Here is a 20,545-nt window from a genome sequence, read left to right as displayed (position 1 = left end):
GTACAGAATCTGCCACTTTTGGAAGGGAGTTTGGTAAGAAGATAGATAGATAGATAGATAGATAGATAGATAGATAGATAGATAGATAGATAGATAGATGGATAGATACTTTACTTATTCCCTACAGGAAATTCATGCAAGAAGTCTGCAGCTGTCAGAACCTTCAGAGAACAGAGATCACTACTGATGCAAACTGAAACTTAAAACAAACAAGTAACATCTGGCTGAAATTTTCAAAATAAAAACTTCACTAATGTAAATGGTTGTAAGTATTTGGACTGACAAGCATTAAGTTGGAAACTGAAAGTTTCTTCAGGGTTATGTTATACAGCATGGACTTTGTAGTTAACACATTAAAGTTTGCAAACAGTTACATTTTTTTGTTTTCTTTCCGTTTCATAAACATTTTTTTATCATTTTCATTTGTCTGTCTCATTTTCATGAAAATGATATCTCAGTAACACTTGGAGGGAATTTCTTGAAATGTGACACAACATTCACTTGGATTCAAAGATAAACTGATTAGATTTTGGTGGTCAAAGGTCACTGTGGCCTCACAAAACACTTTTTGGCCCTACCTCACAAATTCATCCAATAATAACACAAAGGTGTAACAGGCTGAATGAATCCAAGAGGTCAAAGGTCAACTTCACTGTGACATCATAATGTTCTGTCATTTTTCAACACTAACTCAGAAGGAGGGACTGACCATATTTCCTGATACTTGACTGGTGAAGGAAACGACCAGAGGAAGTGATTCTAGTTCCCTTTATTTCCTTGAAAACTTGGTTTCATAGTTATTTACTATTTTTCTCTGTGACACTGAACATTCAAACTAAACAAGTAACATTCAAAGTCAAAGATCATCCTTCATTAAAAAATAACTGAAGACAACTGTGTCTCCAGGAGAATCTGGACCAGAGCTGCTTTAATGACTCAGTCTGTCACACATTGACACAGTATGTTGCCGTGGTGCTGGAGTCCTCAGGGTCCTGCAGAGCCTCAGGCAGGACTCCACCGGACGTCTTCACCATCCTCACTGTGTTCCTGCTGAACAGAGTCCTCTCATAGTCCATCAGCTGTCTCCAGAAACCAGCATTAGGTCTGATGAAGGGTCGCTGTTCCAAAACTTGCTCATGAGCCCGACGGAGGCTGAGACCTTCAAACCTGCACACAGAGACCAGAACCCCCGTAGAGTCCTGAATTACAAAGAGATACAAATGATCACAGAGAGAGGAGGTCTCAAAGTGGCACACTGGACCCACACAGTGAATCTTTATGGTGGGGGCTGATGGTTTACCTCATCAGGTAGGCCATGATCAGAGCAGGGGATCTGCTCCTGCCAGCAGTGCAGTGGACCAGAGTCCTCCCTGTCTGGTTCTGGTTGATCTGTTCAGCCACAAGGTCAAAGTACTGTCTGAGGGGGGCGTGAGGTTGATCCTGGACCGGCACATGGAGGACCTGCAGACCGTCCAGCGGAGGGTAGGACACATCCTCCAGTCCACTGGCGTTAATAATGAGGGTGATGTTCCTGCTGGCCAACACACTGAGGTTCAGAGCCGAGTCCAGACCGCTGAGGAAAAGACCAGGACAGACCTGAGAGACCGACATGACCTGCTGCAGGAGAGAGGGACAACACCTGTCAGACAATACTGAGGGCTCATCCAGGTAAAAATCAGCTGATAGAAGAACGATTAAAAATAAATACAGATGTGAAAGATTCACATCGGGAGATAAGAAAAGAAAATAGAAAGGGACAAAAACAATAGACCAGACATAGTTTGAGAGCACTTCAGAGAAAGAGTTTTTATTTACATTTGAAAAAGTTATGTTGTAGACTTTTATATGGAAATATTTTTTTGTGATAACAGGTTGAAAATGAAATGATTGACCAGTGTGTAGATTGTGGATTACCTGAACAAGAGGACCACAGTATGTCAGACTGGGTAACAAGGGGACTGTTCCAGCTCCGTTCCTGTTCACCCTGTATACGGTGGACTTTAAATACACCTGAGTCCTGCCACATCCAGAAAGACTTGCATGACACAGCTGTTGTGACGTGTATCAGGAACAGGCAGGAAGAGGAGTACAGGGATCTGACGATGGCCTTCAGGGAATGGAGCAACAAGAACTGCCTCCTTCTGAACTCCTCAACACCAAGGAGAGTGCTTCTAGTGTTCTGAGTGACAAGGATAGTGACAGTCATCCTTCGGCCTCACAGATACATAGTTACATTAATAACTTGTGATCTGTTTCGGAGAAGAAGAGGGAGTAGTATGAGGAAGAAGAGGGAGTAGTATGAGGAAGAAGAGGGAGTAGTATGAGGAAGAAGAGGGAGAGAAGGAAGAAGAGGGAGGGAGGGACAACACTGATTTGTGATATATTTGTTTTTATTTATGTATTTATTACTATTTATTTCAGCTTGTCAGTGTCAACTGACTTGACCAAATTAAACATATTCACAAAATGAGCCATGCTCTGTCTGTGTATGTTCCTTTTGAAAAAGTTAGTGTTTTCCTGGACCCAGTAGTGTGTGGGAATGGCCGAGAGCAGTGAATGTCTCTCACTGATTCATTTATTCCATCCTGTCCACATAGTGAGGTTGTCCACCGGGGGACTGATCCCTCTGGTTGCCAGGAACTGTTATTTATATGGTCATTTGTTAATGGTTAGGTTCTGGTAAAGGATGATTAGAAGTCCCCACCCACCCAAAAATCCCCTTTCTCACTCCAAGGGTTTCTGAAGAGTTGCCTGCCCCGCTCTTACCTAAACCTGGTGTCTGATGCCAGAAAGGCAACGAGGACGAGCCCGAAGTTAGCTTCGCGTTTCTGTGCGGGAAGTTCCGCTTCCGGGTCATGGGCATGACTTTGTTTACATATAGTTCCGAAAGTATAGGGAACCACGGTCATTATTCTATTTAGACCGCAGTGACGGTCAGAGTGAGAGTGAGGGGGAAACAGGTCCACAGGATGTTTAAATGGATGGATCGATTCTGTTGCCAGAAAATCAATGAATAAGAACAGCTGCAGGGAACAACCTGTTTGGGGCATGTGCGGACACGGAGAGTGTCACGGGATAATTAGTCAGTCATTTTAAATAGACTCAGTTTCACTTCTTCACTCCGGCTGACTGGCTGCACGTAGGTTCACAGGTAAGACCCGCTCTTCCTGGCCTTCACCTCGATCTGATTATAGACGTAACAGACAGTCAGTGTCTCACTACAGCAGTTTACAGACAGTGAATCTCTGAACTTAAACACTGAGAGGAGCGGCCCCGGTACGTCACAGCGAGTTCCCGCCAAACTTCATTCAGAAATGTCACAGTTTAAGGCTTCCTTCTTTTCTTGCGCCCACCCCTTGGTGATATTACAGTGTTGAGGATATGTTCTGGAAGAAGGGAGCTTTCAGAAGTATTCGGCCTTCATGCAACATCATAATAACTGTTAGACCGGCGGCAGACTCAGTCACTAACTCTGATCGTCCAGTATTCTGCTGGAAGACCGCGACACAGAACAACTATACAAACATAGATCTTATGTCATGTAATGTTTCTCCTTTCATCTGTTTAATGCCAAATACAAGAGTGTATCCGAACTGTTCGCCACATGTCCGAAGAACCAGGCTGACAGCTTTTCTTTTACCAGTAGTCGGACGGATGTATTTTTTGCCACTTTTTGAATGGAGTTTGGTTGTAGGCTTGTAGCTGTCAGAGCATTCAGTGTTGACGTCAGGCAGTGGTCAGAACAGAGGTCTCCTCACCTGTTTACTCCTGACTGAATGGTCCAGAGGAGTTTCTCTATCAGGTCTAAATAACAATCAAACATCCGGCTTCAAGACTTCAAAATAAAAGCCTCACTTACGAAACTGCTACAGGCTTCAGCTGTTTTCAACAAGTATGAAACCAAAATTTTGGAAGTACGTAAGGCAGCGTCACACATGGTAACTGTTACATGTTCAAGTCCCCATCTTAAATACGTTTAACTTTTTGATGAATACGTTTTTTAATTTTATGTACAAGTGACTTTAGTGGGTTCAGATCAGAATTAAAGTCTCCTACATAAAAATCAGTGACTCAACTCTGACAGAAACAGGTGAGATGACTTCGACACACGTGGCATGTCTGAAACTCAGGTGTGGACATGTTGATCTGTCATATATGAACTAACGTGATGGAGTCTCAGTCTTTTTCTAAGTTTTGTCAATAACTTTTTAAATTGTACAATAAGTGCATTTTCTCTTTGATATTTAAATGTGAGCACAGTGTGTGTGTTCAGTTTCCAGTCCTCAGTCTGTCTGAGTCCATAAACCTGTTCCTGTTGTGATGTAGACCACATGAAAATGCAGAATCAGAAGAACCAGACCCCGACAGGAGCTGAGGTCACAGCGACCACTCGGACCCAGAAAACCATCCTGCCCCAGGTCAGATACCATCCAACCATCCAGACTCAGACTTCTGGAGACAGAGCACGACCCCAAACCTCTAAAACCACTGAAACCAGAACCAGTCGAACACAGAAGACTAGACCTGGAACTGTACAGCCCTCTAAGACTGTGAGTCAGCAGGGGGTCAACACCGCCCAGGTTGATCCATTTCCTGCAGTTAAACCATTTCCCGGTGGAGGACAACACCAAAAACAGAGAACTCAAACACCTGTTAAGAAGCAGAATCAGAAAGTGGTTCAGGGTGTGGATACAGATCCAGATCCTACTCAAAAACCAGATCACTTCTCTAACAGAGCCCCTCCCAGAGCAGAGGAGGTTCCTCTGGGTCTTGCGGTCCAGTTGGACAGGTCTGTGATAGAGAAGGTGGAGGTTCTTACCCGTGGACAGAGTACCAACCAGGACTGGTTCTCTTGGAGGAAGAACCGGATCACAGCCTCTGTCGCTCATCGCATCGCTCACTGCCACTTTGTTAACGGCAAAAACAAAACTCCACCCACCTCCTACCTGGCTGCTGTCACAGGTAGGCCACACCCTCATACATCTGGTTACACCCCCCACATCTGAGCACAGACACTGGTGGTGCTGGTCTACAGTAGTTATTTTCATCACTGATTAATCAGGTGTGACCAAATGTTCCAGTTTAGTTCAGATCATTTTCTCTTCTAACCAGTGATCAACAACAGTTGATCATTGATCAATCATTAAATCAATCAAGCAAAAATGTCAAGAACTCTTCAGATTCAGGTTCTCTGTCTTGTGTGAGGATGTTTCAGTTTTTTACTTGCAGATGTGTAAAATCAGACAGTAAAGAAAACACAGACTCCTTCAACTAAAGGAAATGATTCAAAAAAAATCTCAGAAATAAAAAATAGTTGACTGATTGATTGATCAACTAATCAGCTGATTGACTGTAACAGTTATAATAACATGGTTTCTGTATTTTCAAAGTGTCAGAAAATAATTTGAAGGTTTTGAATGAGACTGTTGAACCACAGCAGCAGTGAACCAGGACCTGATACTAGACCCTGCTGGACTCCCTAACAAACTGGTGTCCGTAGACCAACAGGATGTTTTCTACTGACACAAGTTATCAAGTCGTAAACAGCTGATCATGAAAAAAAAAGATCAATAAAATGTATCACTGTAACTTCAGGCTGTAGTTTTATGGGTCTGAGACAAAAACTGGCTCAGAGTCTTTGTTGGAGAGTCAGAGAAGATGAGTCATTAATGAAGCTGACTCTTATTCAACAGGTGAAGGTCGCAGAGTCCAGACCAGAGCCATGAGCTGGGGGGTCCAGATGGAGGACAAGGTCGTCCAAATCTACCAGGTACAGTTCAACACAATGATTCACCTGACCTGCTCCACCTGATCCTGTTCAACCTGCTCTGAGTTCTAACCCCAGAGGACCAGGTCTGGTTCCAGGGCTAATACTGGCCTCATCAGCTTCTGTATCAGAAGAGAAGGTTGGACAGGTGTCCTGGTCCTGATGAAAACCAGAGGACCTGGTCTCACTGAACCCTAACATCAGCTTCATCAGTCACAAGATTAAAGTCCTCTGAACATGAGTCATGTAGTGATGAGCTCAGAGTGGAAGAGGGAGAGTGATACAGAGGTACCGCATGTTGTGATGATGATGATGATGATGATGATGTCGTCCTGCAGAGACTGAAGAGTCAGGCGTTAGGTCGGTCGGTCATGGTTCAGGACTGCGGTCTGTTCATTGATGCTCGCCGGTCCTGGTTGGCAGCAAGTCCTGACGGCATCGTGACGGACAGCCGGACCGGCCGATGGCTGCTCTGCCTCGAGGTGAAGTGTCCCTACAAACACAGACACAGACGAGTGGAGGATGCCTGCAGGGAGGACCCTGCTTTCTGTCTGGAGATACAGGACGGGAACGGACGGGAGCCCGGAGGGGTAAAAAAGACAATGTCCAGCCTTATCGTTGTACTCCCACCTGTCTGTCATCTCCTGGTCTCTAACGTCCTCTCCTTGTCTCTAATGTCCTCTTAAATTCCTCTCCTGGTTTCTAACGTCCTGTCCTCATCCTCCTGTCCTCCCCAGTCTCCAGTCTACCGTCTGAAGACATCCCACAGTTACTTCACACAGATCCAGTGTCAGCTTGCGGTGACAGGCCTGCAACAGTCAGACCTCGTCGTCTACACCATGAAGGAGACAGCCATCGTCCCAGTGACATTTGACCCCGACCTGTGGGAGGAGACGGTGTCCAAGCTGGAGGTGTTTTACAAGGACGCTGTCCTGCCTCATCTCAGAGAGAAGACACAGCAGGAGATGGCAGCAGCCAGGATGCCAGAGCTGTAGAGAGCAGCTGGAGCTGAGTCTCCTGCTGTTCTCTGCTGACCTCTGTCCAATCGCTTCACCTGCTGCCAGCTGCTCCAGTGGGTCCAGCTGGAACTGAAGTGTTGTCCAGAAACCTGGACCCTGTCCTCATCATGTAAACAGATGAAGAACCTGGTTCCAGCTGTGGTCAAACACAGTTCATCTCATGTATGTATGTGTAATGTAACCGTTTTGAACATTTGAGCAGTTCCTCTAACGGCCACTAGAGTCTGGCTCCATCAGTGAGTCAGTCTCCATAGACTCCCATGTTAAACTGTCCAACTTTACAGCAGAAATAAACATGTTTACAGCCTGGTACAAAAACAGTTTGGGTCTCTAGAGCTAATTTCATCCTTCATGACGACTGTTTATATAACTCACCTCTTTACATTTTATAAAGTTATGTAGAATTGAGGGTGTGGCCTCTTTGAGTGACAGGTGGGTGAGTGTATGCCCGCCACAAGCAGGCATTCGCCTCAGCTGCACACACGCCCCTCCGCTTTTTTGGATTAGCTGAGAGTTAGGGGCGGAGTCAGACACCGCCAACATCGCGATAGTAGAAAAGCTAACTGCGCTTCAAAAACCTGTTGGTTATGTCACAGAGGCTAATTCCATCTTTATTTACAGTCATAGCTAAAACCAGCCTTTTACAACACGTCTGAGTTAAGAGATAAATTCAAAGTTTGATGGATCAGTTTCAGGAGAAGAATAAAAATGTTTATGTACGAGGTCTAAAGTCCTGAAGGTCCAAATCACAGTGAGTCTAAAGTCAAGAGCAAGTTTGAGTTTGAGTCCTTGAGTATCTTCACAGGATGTTACAGCAGCTGAGGTGTTTAACAGCTTTATTTTGAGTCATACTTGATCTTTTAAAAAGGGAAAATTAAAGACTGATTTATTGTTTTTTAATAATTATTGTTAATCTTTAGTTGGTAAAGATGTTGAGTCAGAGTCGTTGGAGTCCGTCACCTGTGCAACATGAAGATAAATCAAACAGTGAGTGAAGAAGAGGCTGAACACATGATCTGATGGATTTTTATTGTGTTTGTCTCTGAATGTAAATATAATGTTTGACGTCAGGTCCTTTAAAACTGATAAAACTTCAAACCTCTGCTGAGTTCATCCAAAACTAAACCAGGTGTAATGTGACAACAGAATGACAACAGACGCATGTTTGACTTTAAATAATCTCCAGATGGTCTCTGACGACAACTCCTCCTCCAGAGTTCACTGTGACCTCATCAGGTGAATAAAAACAACCAATCAGCTCGCAGCAGACCATCACCTGCAGTAAGAGATGAGAAAACGTCCTCCTATCAGCTCTGACAGCTGATTGGCTGTTGTGACAGGTGTTATTATGGAGGGGGCGGGGCTTATGTTACTAGTGGTCAGTGTGGGCAGAGCCTCACAGGTAACCCTCCTTCCTGAACTGATCGTGCAGGATGTCTCTGTACTCGTCGAAGCCACCGTCAATGCGTTGAACTTTCCCGCTTTCACACACCCACAGCTCCTTACACACCAACCGGATCAGACGCTCGTCGTGAGACACCAGGATGACGCCACCCTGAAACACATGACATCACATACCTGAGAAACACTTGTCCATTGAAACAACATGAAGAGCAAAGTACAATAGTTGAATGTGGAAATAGAAGAAGAGTTTGTTGTTTAAACAGCTGATTGTAGTTTCACGTGTTCACCTCACCTGATGACAGTCGTCAAGGTGAACACACAGATCACTGTCAAATCACAGTGTTGATCCTCAGTCTCTCTTCATCTCTGATCGTTCGTGAAGCACATTCAGAAACAAGCTCAAACATGAACTGACTAAGTTACACCCACTCTCTGCAGGTGAAACACACCTGAACCTGTCTGCACACAAACAGCTGATGGTGTGTGTCAGGGAGCTGAACACAAACAGCTGATGGTGTGTGTGTCAGGGAGCTGAACACAAACAGCTGATGGTGTCTGTTGTTGATCAGTGAACACTCTGTTGTTCTCCTCTTTAACACAAAGAATCATGATACTGAACCATCTGATAAAAGGATGAGGGTAAATCTGATATCTGGTAAGGTTACCATGACAACACATCTGAAATCAGCAGTCGGCGTGAGGCAGAGAAGGCTCCACAAATTAACCACACACACTCACTCTGAACTTGTTGAGCGCTTTAGCCAGAGCCTCGATGGTCTCCATATCCAGGTGGTTGGTCGGCTCGTCCAGGATGTAAAAGTTTGGACTGAAGGACAAAGAGACAACATTATCATCATCATCATCATCATCATCATCATCATCACACATACTAACAGGCGATCCCTGAGCTCTCTGTTACCATGGCATGGTCATCTGTGCGAAGGCGACCCTGCTCTTCTGTCCTCCTGACAGACTGGCCACCGGCCTCGTGGCCAGCTCTCCAGTGATACCGTAACCTCCAAGCTGGTGGCGGTACTCCTCCTCTGTCCGACCTGCAGTGCACAGACAACAGCCGATCACAGCTTAGCACCTGGGTGCGGTTAGTTACTGTTGTAGTTAGTGGGTGTTGTATTTGCCATAGTTACCAGGGAACCTGTTGAGCAGCAGCTCCACAGAGCAGACATTCAGGTCCAGCTGATCTACATGATGCTGACTGAAGTAACCGATCTTCAAATTCCTGATGGGACATGATGTCTGGTTAATGGCTACTATAAAAACCGTTCCCTGTGAACTGTTACCTGTGAACCGTTCCATAAGAACGGTTCCTGTAATGGCACAAACATTTCTTTAAAAATAGTTCCCTATTAATGGTTTATCATAGGTGCCCTACAATTATTACATTAACTACTCCCTGTAAACTATTTCTAAAGGGTTCCCAATACAATACACAATCTGTTCCCTATTAGCAGTGTGTTAATTCCACAGAAAAAGTTAACACTGTTTTTATGAAACTGTCACTAACAGCTCCATAAGCAAACATTAAAAGGTTCCCTGAATGGTAACATCCCTATAAATTAAACCTATCAACAGTAATGTAAACGTTCCCTCTGAATATTTCTTTGATAATAGTTCCCTGAAAACAGAATGTTGTTTAATAAACAGTAGGTTTATTAACAGCTCCCTGTCCCTGTAAATGGAATATGACCGTTTCCTATGAGGATCATATGAACAGTGACAGTGACCTATGACATGTTCCCTACAAACAGTCTGACACAGGTAACCAGACTCTGGTTCTTCCTGTGCTCTGATTGGTTGTTAGGTGATCTCACCTGTGACTTTGTCTGACTCCGTTGACTGGCGTCAACTCGCCCATCAGCAGTTTGAGGACAGTGGTTTTACCGGCACCGTTTTCACCAACCTGACAGGAAAAAGTACGAATGAACTGACTGTTATTGATCAGTGTGATTAGTTGAAAATTAAAACCATCCTGACACCGAGTTTTCAAGAGTCCAGGTCATTAAAAGATTTGACTAGTATTAAGGCACTAAACAGCTCCGACTGACAGCTGTACAGTCAGTGATTGGTGGATTTTATGGTTCACGGTGACACGTACGATGCAGATGCGAGAGTCGAGATCGGCTGACAAGTTGAGCCCAGAGAAGAGCCGCTGGTCTGGAGAGTAGTAGAACTCCACCTCATCTAACTGCAGGATGGGAGGAGACAACTTCTCAAAGTTATCTGGAAACCTGCAGGAAAACACAACATGTCAATCAACCCATCACCATGGAAAAGGACATGTGAACCAGCTGTGGTCACAGGGACATCCAGCTGCTCAGAGATAGTGTTGAGCTGCTCCCTGCTGTCCCCAGACTTCTGTCAGAAAACATCACATCTGCACAGACAGTTTCCCCCGCTTGGTTAGTTAGTCATGTGATGTAATGTTGATCAGAGGGTCACCCGGTTACTGTGATTCACCCTCTGTCTGAACCAGACGAGTCATGATGGAGGTCTGTCCTCTTACCTTAAAGTGACCTCAGTCTCTTTTTCAATGGGCTTGAGCTCAGGTCTGCAGGAGGAGACAACAGTAACAATCAGACACAGTGTCACAGTCAGAGACAGCTGGTATCACATATCTGCGCCAGGACTCACAGTCTCTCCAGCAGCTTCAGTTTGCTCTGGACCTGAGCTGCTCTGTTGGCGTTGTACCGAAACCTGTCGATGAACACCTGAAACACAAGCAGTGCATCATGGGAAAACAACATCATGATGTGACCTTCATCCACTGTATCTACCAATCAGAAAACTGACAAAGCAGTAGTACCTGTATGTGTTGTCTGTACTGCAGCAGTAGTACCTGTATGTGTTGTCTGTACTGCAGCAGTAGTACCTGTATGTGTTGTCTGTACTGCAGCAGTAGTACCTGTATGTGTTGTCTGTACTGCAGCCGTAGTACCTGTATGTGTTGTCTGTACTGCAGCAGTAGTACCTGTATGTGTTGTCTGTACTGCAGCAGTAGTACCTGTCTGTACTGCAGCAGTAGTACCTGTATGTGTTGTCTGTACAGCAGCAGTAGTACCTGTACCTGTTGTCTGTACAGCAGCAGTAGTACCTGTATGTGTTGTCTGTACTGCAGCAGTAGTACCTGTACCTGTTGTCTGTACTGCAGCAGTAGTACCTGTATGTGTCGTCTGTACTGCAGCAGTAGTACCTGTACCTGTTATCTGTATTGCAGCAGTAGTACCTGTACCTGTTGTCTGTACTGCAGCAGTAGTACCTGTATGTGTTGTCTGTACTGCAGCAGTAGTACCTGTACCTGTTGTCTGTACTGCAGCAGTAGTACCTGTATGTGTTGTCTGTACAGCAGCAGTAGTACCTGTATGTGTTGTCTGTACAGCAGCAGTAGTACCTGTATGTGTTGTCTGTACTGCAGCAGTAGTACCTGTACCTGTTGTCTGTACTGCAGCAGTAGTACCTGTATGTGTCGTCTGTACTGCAGCAGTAGTACCTGTACCTGTTATCTGTACTGCAGCAGTAGTACCTGTATGTGTTGTCTGTACTGCAGCAGTAGTACCTGTATGTGTTGTCTGTACAGCAGCAGTAGTACCTGTATGTGTTGTCTGTACAGCAGCAGTAGTACCTGTATGTGTTGTCTGTACAGCAGCAGTAGTACCTGTACCTGTTATCTGTACAGCAGCAGTAGTACCTGTATGTGTTGTCTGTACTGCAGCAGTAGTACCTGTCCGTGTTGTCTGTACTGCAGCAGTAGTACCTGTACGTGTTGTCTGTACTGCAGCAGTAGTACCTGTATGTGTTGTCTGTACTGCAGCTGGGCATCGTACTCTCTCTGCTGGTTCTTCAGTCTGTCTTCTTTGGTTTTAATAAAGTTTTCGTAGTCGCCGCGGTAACTGTCGAGGCTCTGGGAGTGCAGGTGGATGATGTCTGTTACCACAGCATTCAGGAAGTTTCTGTCGTGAGAGACGACCAAGATGGTGGACTGCCATGTCTATGGGAGGAGGTACAGGACTTTAGTAATTGTCACTTGTTAGCTTGTGGCTAACAGTTGCCAGTGTTTCCAGTGAGGAATGCTAATGTCAAAGTGAGTCATAGTTCAGACCTGCAGGTAGTTCTCTAACCACAGGATGGCTCTGACATCCAACATGTTGGTCGGCTCTGAAACAAAATCACAGCAGGAATACAGACCTTTACAACAGTACTGCTACTCCAACAACTACCATCACAATACTACAACCAATACTGCTCCTGCTGCTATACTATTACTGCAACTCCTATTAGTACTCCTATTAATACTACTTATACCTATACTAATACTACTACTACAACACTGTTAATCCTACTCTTAATACTTGTTCTCCTTCTTTTCATGATCTGACTACTACTACTCATATACTATTTCTCACATACACACTGTTAACACTACTCCTACTAATGATACTCATACTGTTTGTAATACTTCTACACTACCACTTCTAGTACTCTTAATACTAATCCAACTGCTAGTTGAATTTGTACTCCTCTTACTACATTACACTACTACACATGAATTCCATAGGAGATAAATAAAATATCTTTCTATGGTAAATGGATTTGCACTTATACAGCGCTTCTCTAGTCTTACTGACCACTCAAAGCACTTGACAGTAATTGCCACATTCACCCTTTCACACACATTCATACATCACACTCATACGCACAGTCACACACTGATGGAACAGCCATCAGGGGCAATGTGGGGTTCAGTATCTTGCCCGAGGACACTTCAACATGTGGTGAAGTCAAGTTACTTACCGTCCAGCAGCAGCAGGTCCGGCCTGAAAACAAAGCACAGTCAGTGAGACAGTTGTGTGAATACCATTATTGATCACTATTCAGATGTGAAGATCAGGACTCACCGAGCGAACAGTGCTCTGGCCAACGCCAGTCTCATCCTCCATCCTCCTGAAAACTCCCTGCACACACACAAACATGCTGTTGTCTAGTCGTTTATAATGACATGAAAATGTGTGTTTATGTTCGAGACAGGTGACTCACTTTGTGGCCTGCTGTTGCATTCTGGGAGAGAATCCAAGACCAGCCAGGATGACGGAGGCTCTGATTGGATGAGACAGGCATTCAGTCAAAACCAGTTCATGGCCAGCTGTTGTACCAGACTGTAGCAGGTCTGTGATTTAACATCTGGACTGGACTAAGATCAGTTGACCCCAGCTGCCTGTCAAAGGGTCCCCACAGGGTCTAGGACCAGACTTCACACTGACTGTGTACAGGAAGTGGTATGTTCTACAGCGGCCCACAAATCAACAGGAAAGTGATGTGACCTGTGTCTCTGTCAGTTAACCTTCACACAGATCAGTTCCACCACTGCTAGTCTTCCACCGGTCAACTGAAATAATGTTCTCATTTCATTATTAGAACCTGGACCTGGACACATGGATGGATCTGTTCTGTCGTTCAGCCTCACTCTTCACTGTGCTGATGTGGATGTAAACAGTGTTTGGTCGCCATAGTTACCGGGCGGGAGCTTTGTCGGCTTCGATCTCCTCCAGCTTGCCGTAGATCTCTGACAGTCGAACGCTCTCCAGCCCGTCAGCACTGAAATAAGACAAGAGTACAGCAGAGTCACAGTCTGACTGACAAAACTCCACCCGCTGGGTGTCTTTGTCCACATGTAAAGTTCACTTTCCACGTGTTCATACATCTCTGATATTTAAGTTATAATCTGTAACTTTTCCACATTAAAATGTCTAAAAACAACAAACTACAGAAATCTGTGATTTTAATCCTGGCAACGCTCCATTTCATTGGTCGTCTGTCAATGACATCATATCCTCTATGATCATGTGTCAGTGTGTTTGTCTGACAGAAGCTCAACATTGACTTTTATCTAGTTTTAAGGTTCTAGTTTTGGTGGTTTTCAGCTCTATATTTGAACCAGATGAAGGATTTTAGTCGTCGGACGTCTGGATCTGAAGTTATCAGAGAAACGAGCTGAGGAAATGTTAGACAGCTCAGCTCCCAGCTGCTGGAGACGTCCTGTCCTGTGTCACTGAAGAGCGTTGCTGAATCTCTGGTTTTTAAAGCAACTCTGTTTTACTGGTTATAATCAAAAATGGAGTAAAGGACTGAATAAGAACAGAGGAATAAACTAGAATCGTCCTTAAATCCTGCATTGAAGACAGTGTTCCCTCAGTTTCACTCAATTATAGACTGTGATTGCTAAAAATGAGTAAAACCATCTTGGGTTTGGTCTCAGGACTAAATCTATCTGCTGCTCCTCCAACATTACTTACGTTCCATTGGCAATGCGAGCGTTCAGCCTCTTCTCCTCGTCCAGAAGGTCCTCCCTCAGAGTGTCGCTCTGCAGGACGCTCTGCAGTGCCGCTGTTTCGTCTCCCGCCACTTCCTGCTCCACGTGGAGGATGGAGATGTGAGCCGGGACACGGAGGTTTCGACTTGCCAACATCTTCAGCAGCGTCGTCTTCCCTAGACCATTACGACCAATCAGACCGTACCGCCGACCTGACGCCAGAGAGAGCTCCGCCCCCTGCAGCAGACACCTGGAGATAGACATATATTCAAGATGGAAATAATCACAATAATCATGTTTTAAACCATCAGAGTATTTCTGCCCAACATGTTTGTTGAAGATTATTCCTCTGAAATGAACAGACACGTGGTGAACAGTCTGAAGCAGGAACAAGAGTTTCAGTTGGGTCACATGACAACCTGATGACATTAAGTGAATCATGCTAAGATGATGAAAAACATGAGTGTAAGTAGAAAAACAAATCTTCAGGTGAAGGAAAGTTACAGGTGAATGTCTGATTTCACACCTGTTCACCAGGCGAGTCTTTTATGAACCGGCTGTGGATTGTTTCTCAGAACAGAACAACCACAGGCTGGAAGTCCTGACGATCCAGGGACCGGACCTGTGACCTCTCAGCTCCCAATCGACTCATTTAACAAACTGTTTAAACTGGTTGTTGACCAGAGTCACGATTCCCTTTTCAAACATGGTCATTGATGAATGAACAGATCAGTGGTGTCCCAAACAACAAATCAATCATCCTGTTCCTTGTAAGATCAATAAGCTGTAACGCTCCCCGTGTGCTGCTACAGCAATCTGTCTACACCTGTACTCACCTCTATTCACCTGTCGTGAAATGGGAACAACAAACAAATTCTTTTATTCTGATGAAGTATCTCTGAAGTATCTCCTCCCTCCGCTCACCTTTCTCCAAATGAAACGTCAAAGTTCTCGATGCGAATGTCGTAGCTGCGGTTCTTCCCTGATTGGTCGACTCGGTTGTCTTTCTTACTGCTGGCCTGACTGGCAGATGCCTCCTCAAGGACTCTGTGAGGGACAACAGAGGAAGAGGTGAATACAGGTGAGGACAGATGTGGACAGGTGTGAATGGGTGGGAACAGGTGAAAACAGGTAAAGGATTGTTGTGGATAGGTGTGGACAGTTGTGTACAGGTGAGGACAGGTGTGGACACGTGTGAACAGCTGAGGGATAGTTGTGGACAAGTGAGGACAGGTGAGAACAGCTGAGGACAGGTGTGAACAGCTGAGGACAGGTGTGAACAGGGGAGAACAGGTGTGAACAGGTGTGAACAGCTGATGACAGGTGTGAACAGGTGTGAACAGCTGAGGACAGGTGTGAACAGGTGTGAACAGGTGTGAACAGGTGTGAACAGGTGTGAACAGGTGTGAACAGGTGTGAACAGGGTGTGAACAGCTGAGGACAGGTGTGAACAGGTGAGGACAGGTGTGAACAGGTGTGAACAGCTGATGACAGGTGTGAACAGCTGATGACAGGTGTGAACAGCTGAGGACAGGTGTGAACAGGTGTGAACAGGTGTGAACAGGTGTGAACAGGTGTGAACAGGTGAGGACAGGCTTGCACTGACAGTGGGGTGGAGGCTTTCTGGGAGTCCTTCTCGTTCCTGCGTTCGTGTTTAGCCTTCAGCTTCGCCTCGGCCTTCTCCAGTTTCTTGGCATCCACCGTCTGAAGAAACAGAGACAGCAAGTGTCAGCAAGTGACAGTGACAGAGTGTCAGAGGCAGAGTGAGGGAGTGAGAGTGGGAGAGACAGAGTGACAGAGTAAGAGTGATAGCATGGGAGTGACAGAGTGAGAGAGACAGTGAGAGTGACAGAGTGAGAGTGACAGACAGAGTGTCAGAGGCAGAGTGAGGGAGTGAGAGTGGGAGAGACAGAGTGACAGAGTAAGAGTGATAGCATGGGAGTGACAGAGTGAGAGAGACAGAGTGAGAGTGACAGACAGAGTGTCAGAGGCAGAGTGAGGGAGTGAGAGTGACAGAGACAGAGTGACAGAGTAAGAGTGATAGCATGGGAGTGACAGAGTGAGAGAGACAGTGTGAGAGTGACAGAGACAGTAAGAATGAGTGAGAGTGAGAGAGTGAGAGAGTAAAAGAGTAAGAGTGAAAATGACACAGAGAGTGACATTGACAGAGTGAGAGTGTCAGTGAGAGTGACAGAGTGAGAGTGACAGAGTGAGAGTGACAGTGAGAGTGACAGAGTGAGAGTGACAGAGTGAGAGTGACAGAGTGAGAGTGACAGTGAGAGTGACAGAGTGAGAGTGACAGAATGAGAGTGACAGAGTGAGCGTGACAGTAAGAGTGAGGGTGACAGAGTGAGAGTGACAGTAAGAGTGACAGTAAGAGTGAAAGTGACAGAATGAGAGTGACAGAGTGAGAGTGACAGAGTGAGAGTGATATAGTGAAAGTGACAGAGTGAGAGTGATATAGTGAGTCTGACAGAGTGAGTGACAGAGTGAGAGTGATATAGTGAAAGTGACAGAGTGAGAGTGATATAGTGAAAGTGACAGAGTGAAAGTGACAGAATGAGAGTGATACAGTGAGTCTGACAGAGTGAGTGACAGAATGAGAGTGATATAGTGAGTGTGACAGAGTGAGTGTGACAGAGTGAGAGTGACAGAGTGACAGATCGAGAGGTTTAAGACTCACTGTGTTCTGAGGACGTTTCATCATCCAGATACCCTGAACATCTTTTGCTGCTGACCCTGAAGACAAACAAACACAGGTTCATCACAGGTTCAGACTGTAATGTAGAAGAGCAGTTGTAAACACATATATATATATATATATATATACATACACAATACATATAGAAATACATGTGGTCTATTTGATCATTAGACTGAAGTATAATGTGTTTTCACCAGTGTCCACAGAGATCTGAGAGAGTTGAACAGGAGCGTCCAACAACATCTGCTTCTGAGAGCCATGATGGTTGTTCCTAGCAAACATGAAGGACAGATGTTATTACAGATGTTATAAAAATGATGAAATAAAACAGAAACATGTTCACCAACAGACACAAATATTACTGTAGGACACAAACAAAACTTCCTGTAATTGACCTGATAAACACGGAGGAGAAACATCACTGTCTCACCATGTATGATTATTGAGAGCATATTGATCAGACAGGTTAATGTTCTCTTCAGTTACTTCATTGATCCTTTTGTCTTTAAGTCAGGAAGTATCTTCTTTTTTTTTAAGTTAAGTCCCACACCTGAAAAGCTGAGACATCATCTTAGTATAAAACATGACTAAATCAATCCTATTCATATTCATAAGTTAATCAGCTGATTGGTGCAGCTCAGGTGGACAAACTGTTCTCAGCCTCCTCCTTTACAGGATGTGAGATCTTGACACTGACAGACAGATTTTGGGTAAAACATCTTTTAAAGACTCTGCTCCCTCAGCTGTGTTTCTGTGGAAGTGAGTCTCTGCTGCCTCTCATTTGTCCTTTCTTACAGTTTGAGGGTGTTGAACATCTGGAGACAGATATCTCTGACGTCGTCCGCATTTTTACTGTCAGCAGACACTTCCTGCAGGACGCCACCGATGGCATCAAAAACTTCCTCTCCATCCTCGAAGTCTGCGCCACCGCTCTCCAGGACACCTGAGACACACAGACACACTTCATGAGACACATTAACACACTGGCCTCGTGTCTCGCCTGTTTCACCTCCATCACCTGCCTCACTCCCCTGACTCCATCCCCTGACTCCATCTGCTTCTACTCTATTATTTAGCAGTCTGCAAAGGAAACAGATGTGCAGGATGTTTCTGGACATGAACTCTGTGACTAATGATTATTCTCATTGTTATATCTATCGGCTAATTGATCAGTTGACTATTGGTTTCAGCTATCTATCTAACTAGCTAGCTAACAAAAAAACGTGAAAGGTCCTCTCTAGAGGCAGAGTTTGGTTTGTCAGTTCTGGGCTACTGTAGAAACATGGCGGCTCAATGGAGGAAGACCTGCTCTCTGTGTAGATATGAAGAGCTCATTCTAAGTTAATGAAGACACAAAGATTCTTATGAGATTCTTCATTATGTGTTTCATTAGTGTATGATAGTACACTAATCAAACTATAATTATTTTAGATTTCATTTCAGATCCTTAAAGTTCCTGTGTAAACATGGTTCTCTAACATAGTGGTTCTTGTTCTACCTCGGTACATCAAAGAGAGGACATCAGACTATAAATGACACTGATATTCATATCTGGAGATTTTAGAGATGCAGAATGATAAACTAATTTATAGACAGATACTGACACTGTGAGCACTGTCAGAGTTGCTCCTCTCTACATGAAGCTGAGGCTCATTTAACACCTGAAAAACCTGAAACATTTCAACACAAGTCTGAAGTGACTGAAGTCACTATAATAAATATATTACCTCAACCTCCATCTGTCATCTCAGTTCATCTCGGGTGAAGAGGAGATTCTGTTAAAACAGTTTTCCACCCCTGAGCATCACACAACCAACCGCAGTAATGATCAGTGTGTTTAACTTTTAAAAAGTGGCATGTGAGCTAATAAATGAGAGTCCCAACCTCTGGTCCTGCCAGGAGTGGTCTGTCAGGTTTATGAAGCAGCAGCACAATTCACTCTGTGATGAGACTGATGTCTGACTGTTCACTGTAAAACAGACTGAGAGAACAGGAAGTCTTCTACTCGTATCGGAGTGAAGCCACTTTCATGTCAACGTGTCCTCAGCGTGAGTCCATCACCAGACACAGCAGTGTTTCCTGTCTATGTCTGAGCAGTGACTGAGCAGAGCACAGCGACACTGACAGATGTTTATCCAGATGCAGGTGAGCTGAAACTAGATTCACAGGTGACAGAAGGAGGCTTACATGTGCATTGCACTCATGTTGAGTCTGGATCTTAAAGTTGTTACGTGACGTGACATATTCTGATTAATTACATGACCCAAACTCAGTGAAACATGTGTTGGTGTATAGTTCATCTCTGACACAGACTGACAGCTGCAGTGACACATACTACACTTTATATTTATCAATGAGAACAACTAAGTTTTATAGAAATCAACAACATTAATTTTTTCTTCTCTAAACTTCACTATCTTTACTGGAATATTTCCCTCCCCAGTTCCTGCGGGTCAGTATTCGGGGTCTGGTCAAGTCAAACTGGGATATAAGTCTCAGACTGACCCGGGTTTAGGTGGAGCTAACCAGCCCATGCCGTGCTGCCAGGAGTCCCGGCTCCGGTTAGCCGGGATAGCTCATTAGCTCTGTGCTACAGAGAAGCAGCTCCCGGCTAACAGGCAGAGTAAAGGGCCGGTCTGTACCGCTTCACCGGTGCGGGGACAGCGGCCACACGGCGGCTCTGTCCGCGGTGTCTCACCTGTGATATAATCGAAAAGCTCCGAGTCGATCTCAGGAAACTCGCTCTTCAGAATGTCCACGTACGTCGCCATGATACCCGGCCCTGGACTCAGCCGCGATGCGCATGCGTCAAAATGCGACAGCGCCGTGAATTCTTGGAGATGTAGTTTATATATCCATTGGGGCGATGTCAGGTTATAAAAGCTAGGCCAAAATGTTATTATATATATAAATATTGATTTCCCATTACAAGTTATTTATTGATTTATTCATTATTATTTATCATTAACATTTACATTTCTAAGGCCACTGTAAAACTCCATCTAGCAAAAGAAGAGATTATTTTGTCAAGTAATTTGATCTTCTTTAGTGACTTTTTTAAAACCTGTATGATTTTTTTTAATGTTAATTTGTTGATTTATTAATGTATCTTGCATTTCTGTCGGATGTGTTGATGTGTTCAAGTTCACGTAACTTACAGGATAACAAAACCTATTTCTTTTCTCTCTTGATCTTCGATTTTGTTGCTGCTTGTTTCGCAGCTTCGTTATTTTTTCATTGTTTTTCAGGTAAGTGAATGAACTGTCTTTGATTACATAACATTTTGAATATGGACTTTTCCTGTTGAAATTAAAACATATTAGTGGTTA

At 44.5% G+C, this 20,545-nt stretch overlaps 3 protein-coding genes across 8 annotated transcripts; 1 reads left to right on the top strand and 2 right to left on the bottom strand.

Annotated features, from left to right (window-relative positions):
* Positions 1-753: 753 nt before the first annotated feature.
* On the bottom strand, positions 754-3,843 carry LOC130167456 (dual specificity protein phosphatase 14). 5 transcript variants are annotated; one of them, XM_056373672.1, is made up of 4 exons: positions 3,759-3,843; positions 1,915-2,249; positions 1,301-1,617; positions 754-1,167 (listed from the first exon to the last, which is right to left on the bottom strand). In XM_056373672.1, the coding sequence occupies exons 3-4, from the start codon at positions 1,609-1,611 to the stop codon at positions 945-947; spliced, it is 534 nt and encodes a 177-aa protein (XP_056229647.1). In that variant the 5' UTR covers positions 1,612-1,617; positions 1,915-2,249; positions 3,759-3,843; the 3' UTR covers positions 754-944. The 5 variants fall into 5 exon arrangements, with proteins under 5 accessions (XP_056229647.1, XP_056229646.1, XP_056229645.1 ...); XM_056373671.1 differs by lacking the exon at positions 3,759-3,843 and adding an exon at positions 2,767-2,865 and having other exon boundaries at positions 1,915-2,179; XM_056373670.1 differs by lacking the exon at positions 3,759-3,843 and adding an exon at positions 2,767-2,862.
* On the top strand, positions 3,013-7,888 carry LOC130167441 (uncharacterized). 2 transcript variants are annotated; one of them, XM_056373647.1, is made up of 5 exons: positions 3,013-3,151; positions 4,327-4,962; positions 5,694-5,770; positions 6,106-6,357; positions 6,505-7,888. In XM_056373647.1, the coding sequence occupies exons 2-5, from the start codon at positions 4,332-4,334 to the stop codon at positions 6,760-6,762; spliced, it is 1,218 nt and encodes a 405-aa protein (XP_056229622.1). In that variant the 5' UTR covers positions 3,013-3,151; positions 4,327-4,331; the 3' UTR covers positions 6,763-7,888. The 2 variants fall into 2 exon arrangements, with proteins under 2 accessions (XP_056229622.1, XP_056229623.1); XM_056373648.1 differs by lacking the exon at positions 3,013-3,151 and adding an exon at positions 3,980-4,090.
* abcf3 (ATP-binding cassette, sub-family F (GCN20), member 3) lies at positions 7,797-20,005 on the bottom strand. Its single transcript, XM_056373629.1, has 21 exons — positions 19,915-20,005; positions 18,012-18,159; positions 17,411-17,487; positions 17,196-17,251; positions 16,119-16,216; positions 15,437-15,559; positions 14,496-14,762; positions 13,717-13,797; positions 13,240-13,299; positions 13,101-13,157; positions 12,997-13,019; positions 12,305-12,360; positions 11,993-12,193; positions 10,840-10,916; positions 10,712-10,756; positions 10,304-10,436; positions 10,020-10,108; positions 9,336-9,427; positions 9,110-9,242; positions 8,929-9,016; positions 7,797-8,341 (listed from the first exon to the last, which is right to left on the bottom strand). Exons 1-21 carry the CDS (start codon positions 19,985-19,987, stop codon positions 8,183-8,185), a joined length of 2,136 nt encoding a protein of 711 aa, XP_056229604.1. The 5' UTR covers positions 19,988-20,005; the 3' UTR covers positions 7,797-8,182.
* Positions 20,006-20,545: the final 540 nt, after the last annotated feature.

Source organism: Seriola aureovittata, chromosome 4 (genome assembly GCF_021018895.1).
Source record: "Seriola aureovittata isolate HTS-2021-v1 ecotype China chromosome 4, ASM2101889v1, whole genome shotgun sequence".
NCBI classification, from domain to species: Eukaryota; Metazoa; Chordata; class Actinopteri; order Carangiformes; family Carangidae; genus Seriola; species Seriola aureovittata.
Note: the sequence above shows the minus strand (reverse complement) of the source record. Positions and strands in the feature narration are given on the sequence as shown.

What these genes read in the sequence shown, in the direction of transcription:
- LOC130167441 (XM_056373647.1), top strand. Translation starts at nt 4,332, where the DNA reads ATGAAAATGCAGAATCAGAAGAACCAGACCCCGACAGGAGCTGAGGTC. An exon ending in AGGTCGTCCAAATCTACCAG is followed by an intron (nt 5,771 to 6,105) that starts GTACAGTTCAAC and finishes GTCGTCCTGCAG; the next exon opens with AGACTGAAGAGTCAGGCGTT. An exon ending in ACGGACGGGAGCCCGGAGGG is followed by an intron (nt 6,358 to 6,504) that starts GTAAAAAAGACA and finishes TGTCCTCCCCAG; the next exon opens with TCTCCAGTCTACCGTCTGAA.
- abcf3 (XM_056373629.1), bottom strand. Translation starts at nt 19,987, where the DNA reads ATGGCGACGTACGTGGACATTCTGAAGAGCGAGTTTCCTGAGATCGAC. An exon ending in GACGTTTCATTTGGAGAAAG is followed by an intron (nt 14,763 to 15,436) that starts GTGAGCGGAGGG and finishes GTCTATCTCCAG; the next exon opens with GTGTCTGCTGCAGGGGGCGG. An exon ending in GGAGTCAGACAAAGTCACAG is followed by an intron (nt 9,428 to 10,019) that starts GTGAGATCACCT and finishes ATGTCCCATCAG; the next exon opens with GAATTTGAAGATCGGTTACT.
- LOC130167456 (XM_056373672.1), bottom strand. Translation starts at nt 1,611, where the DNA reads ATGTCGGTCTCTCAGGTCTGTCCTGGTCTTTTCCTCAGCGGTCTGGAC. An exon ending in ATCATGGCCTACCTGATGAG is followed by an intron (nt 1,168 to 1,300) that starts GTAAACCATCAG and finishes CTCTGTGTGCAG; the next exon opens with GTTTGAAGGTCTCAGCCTCC.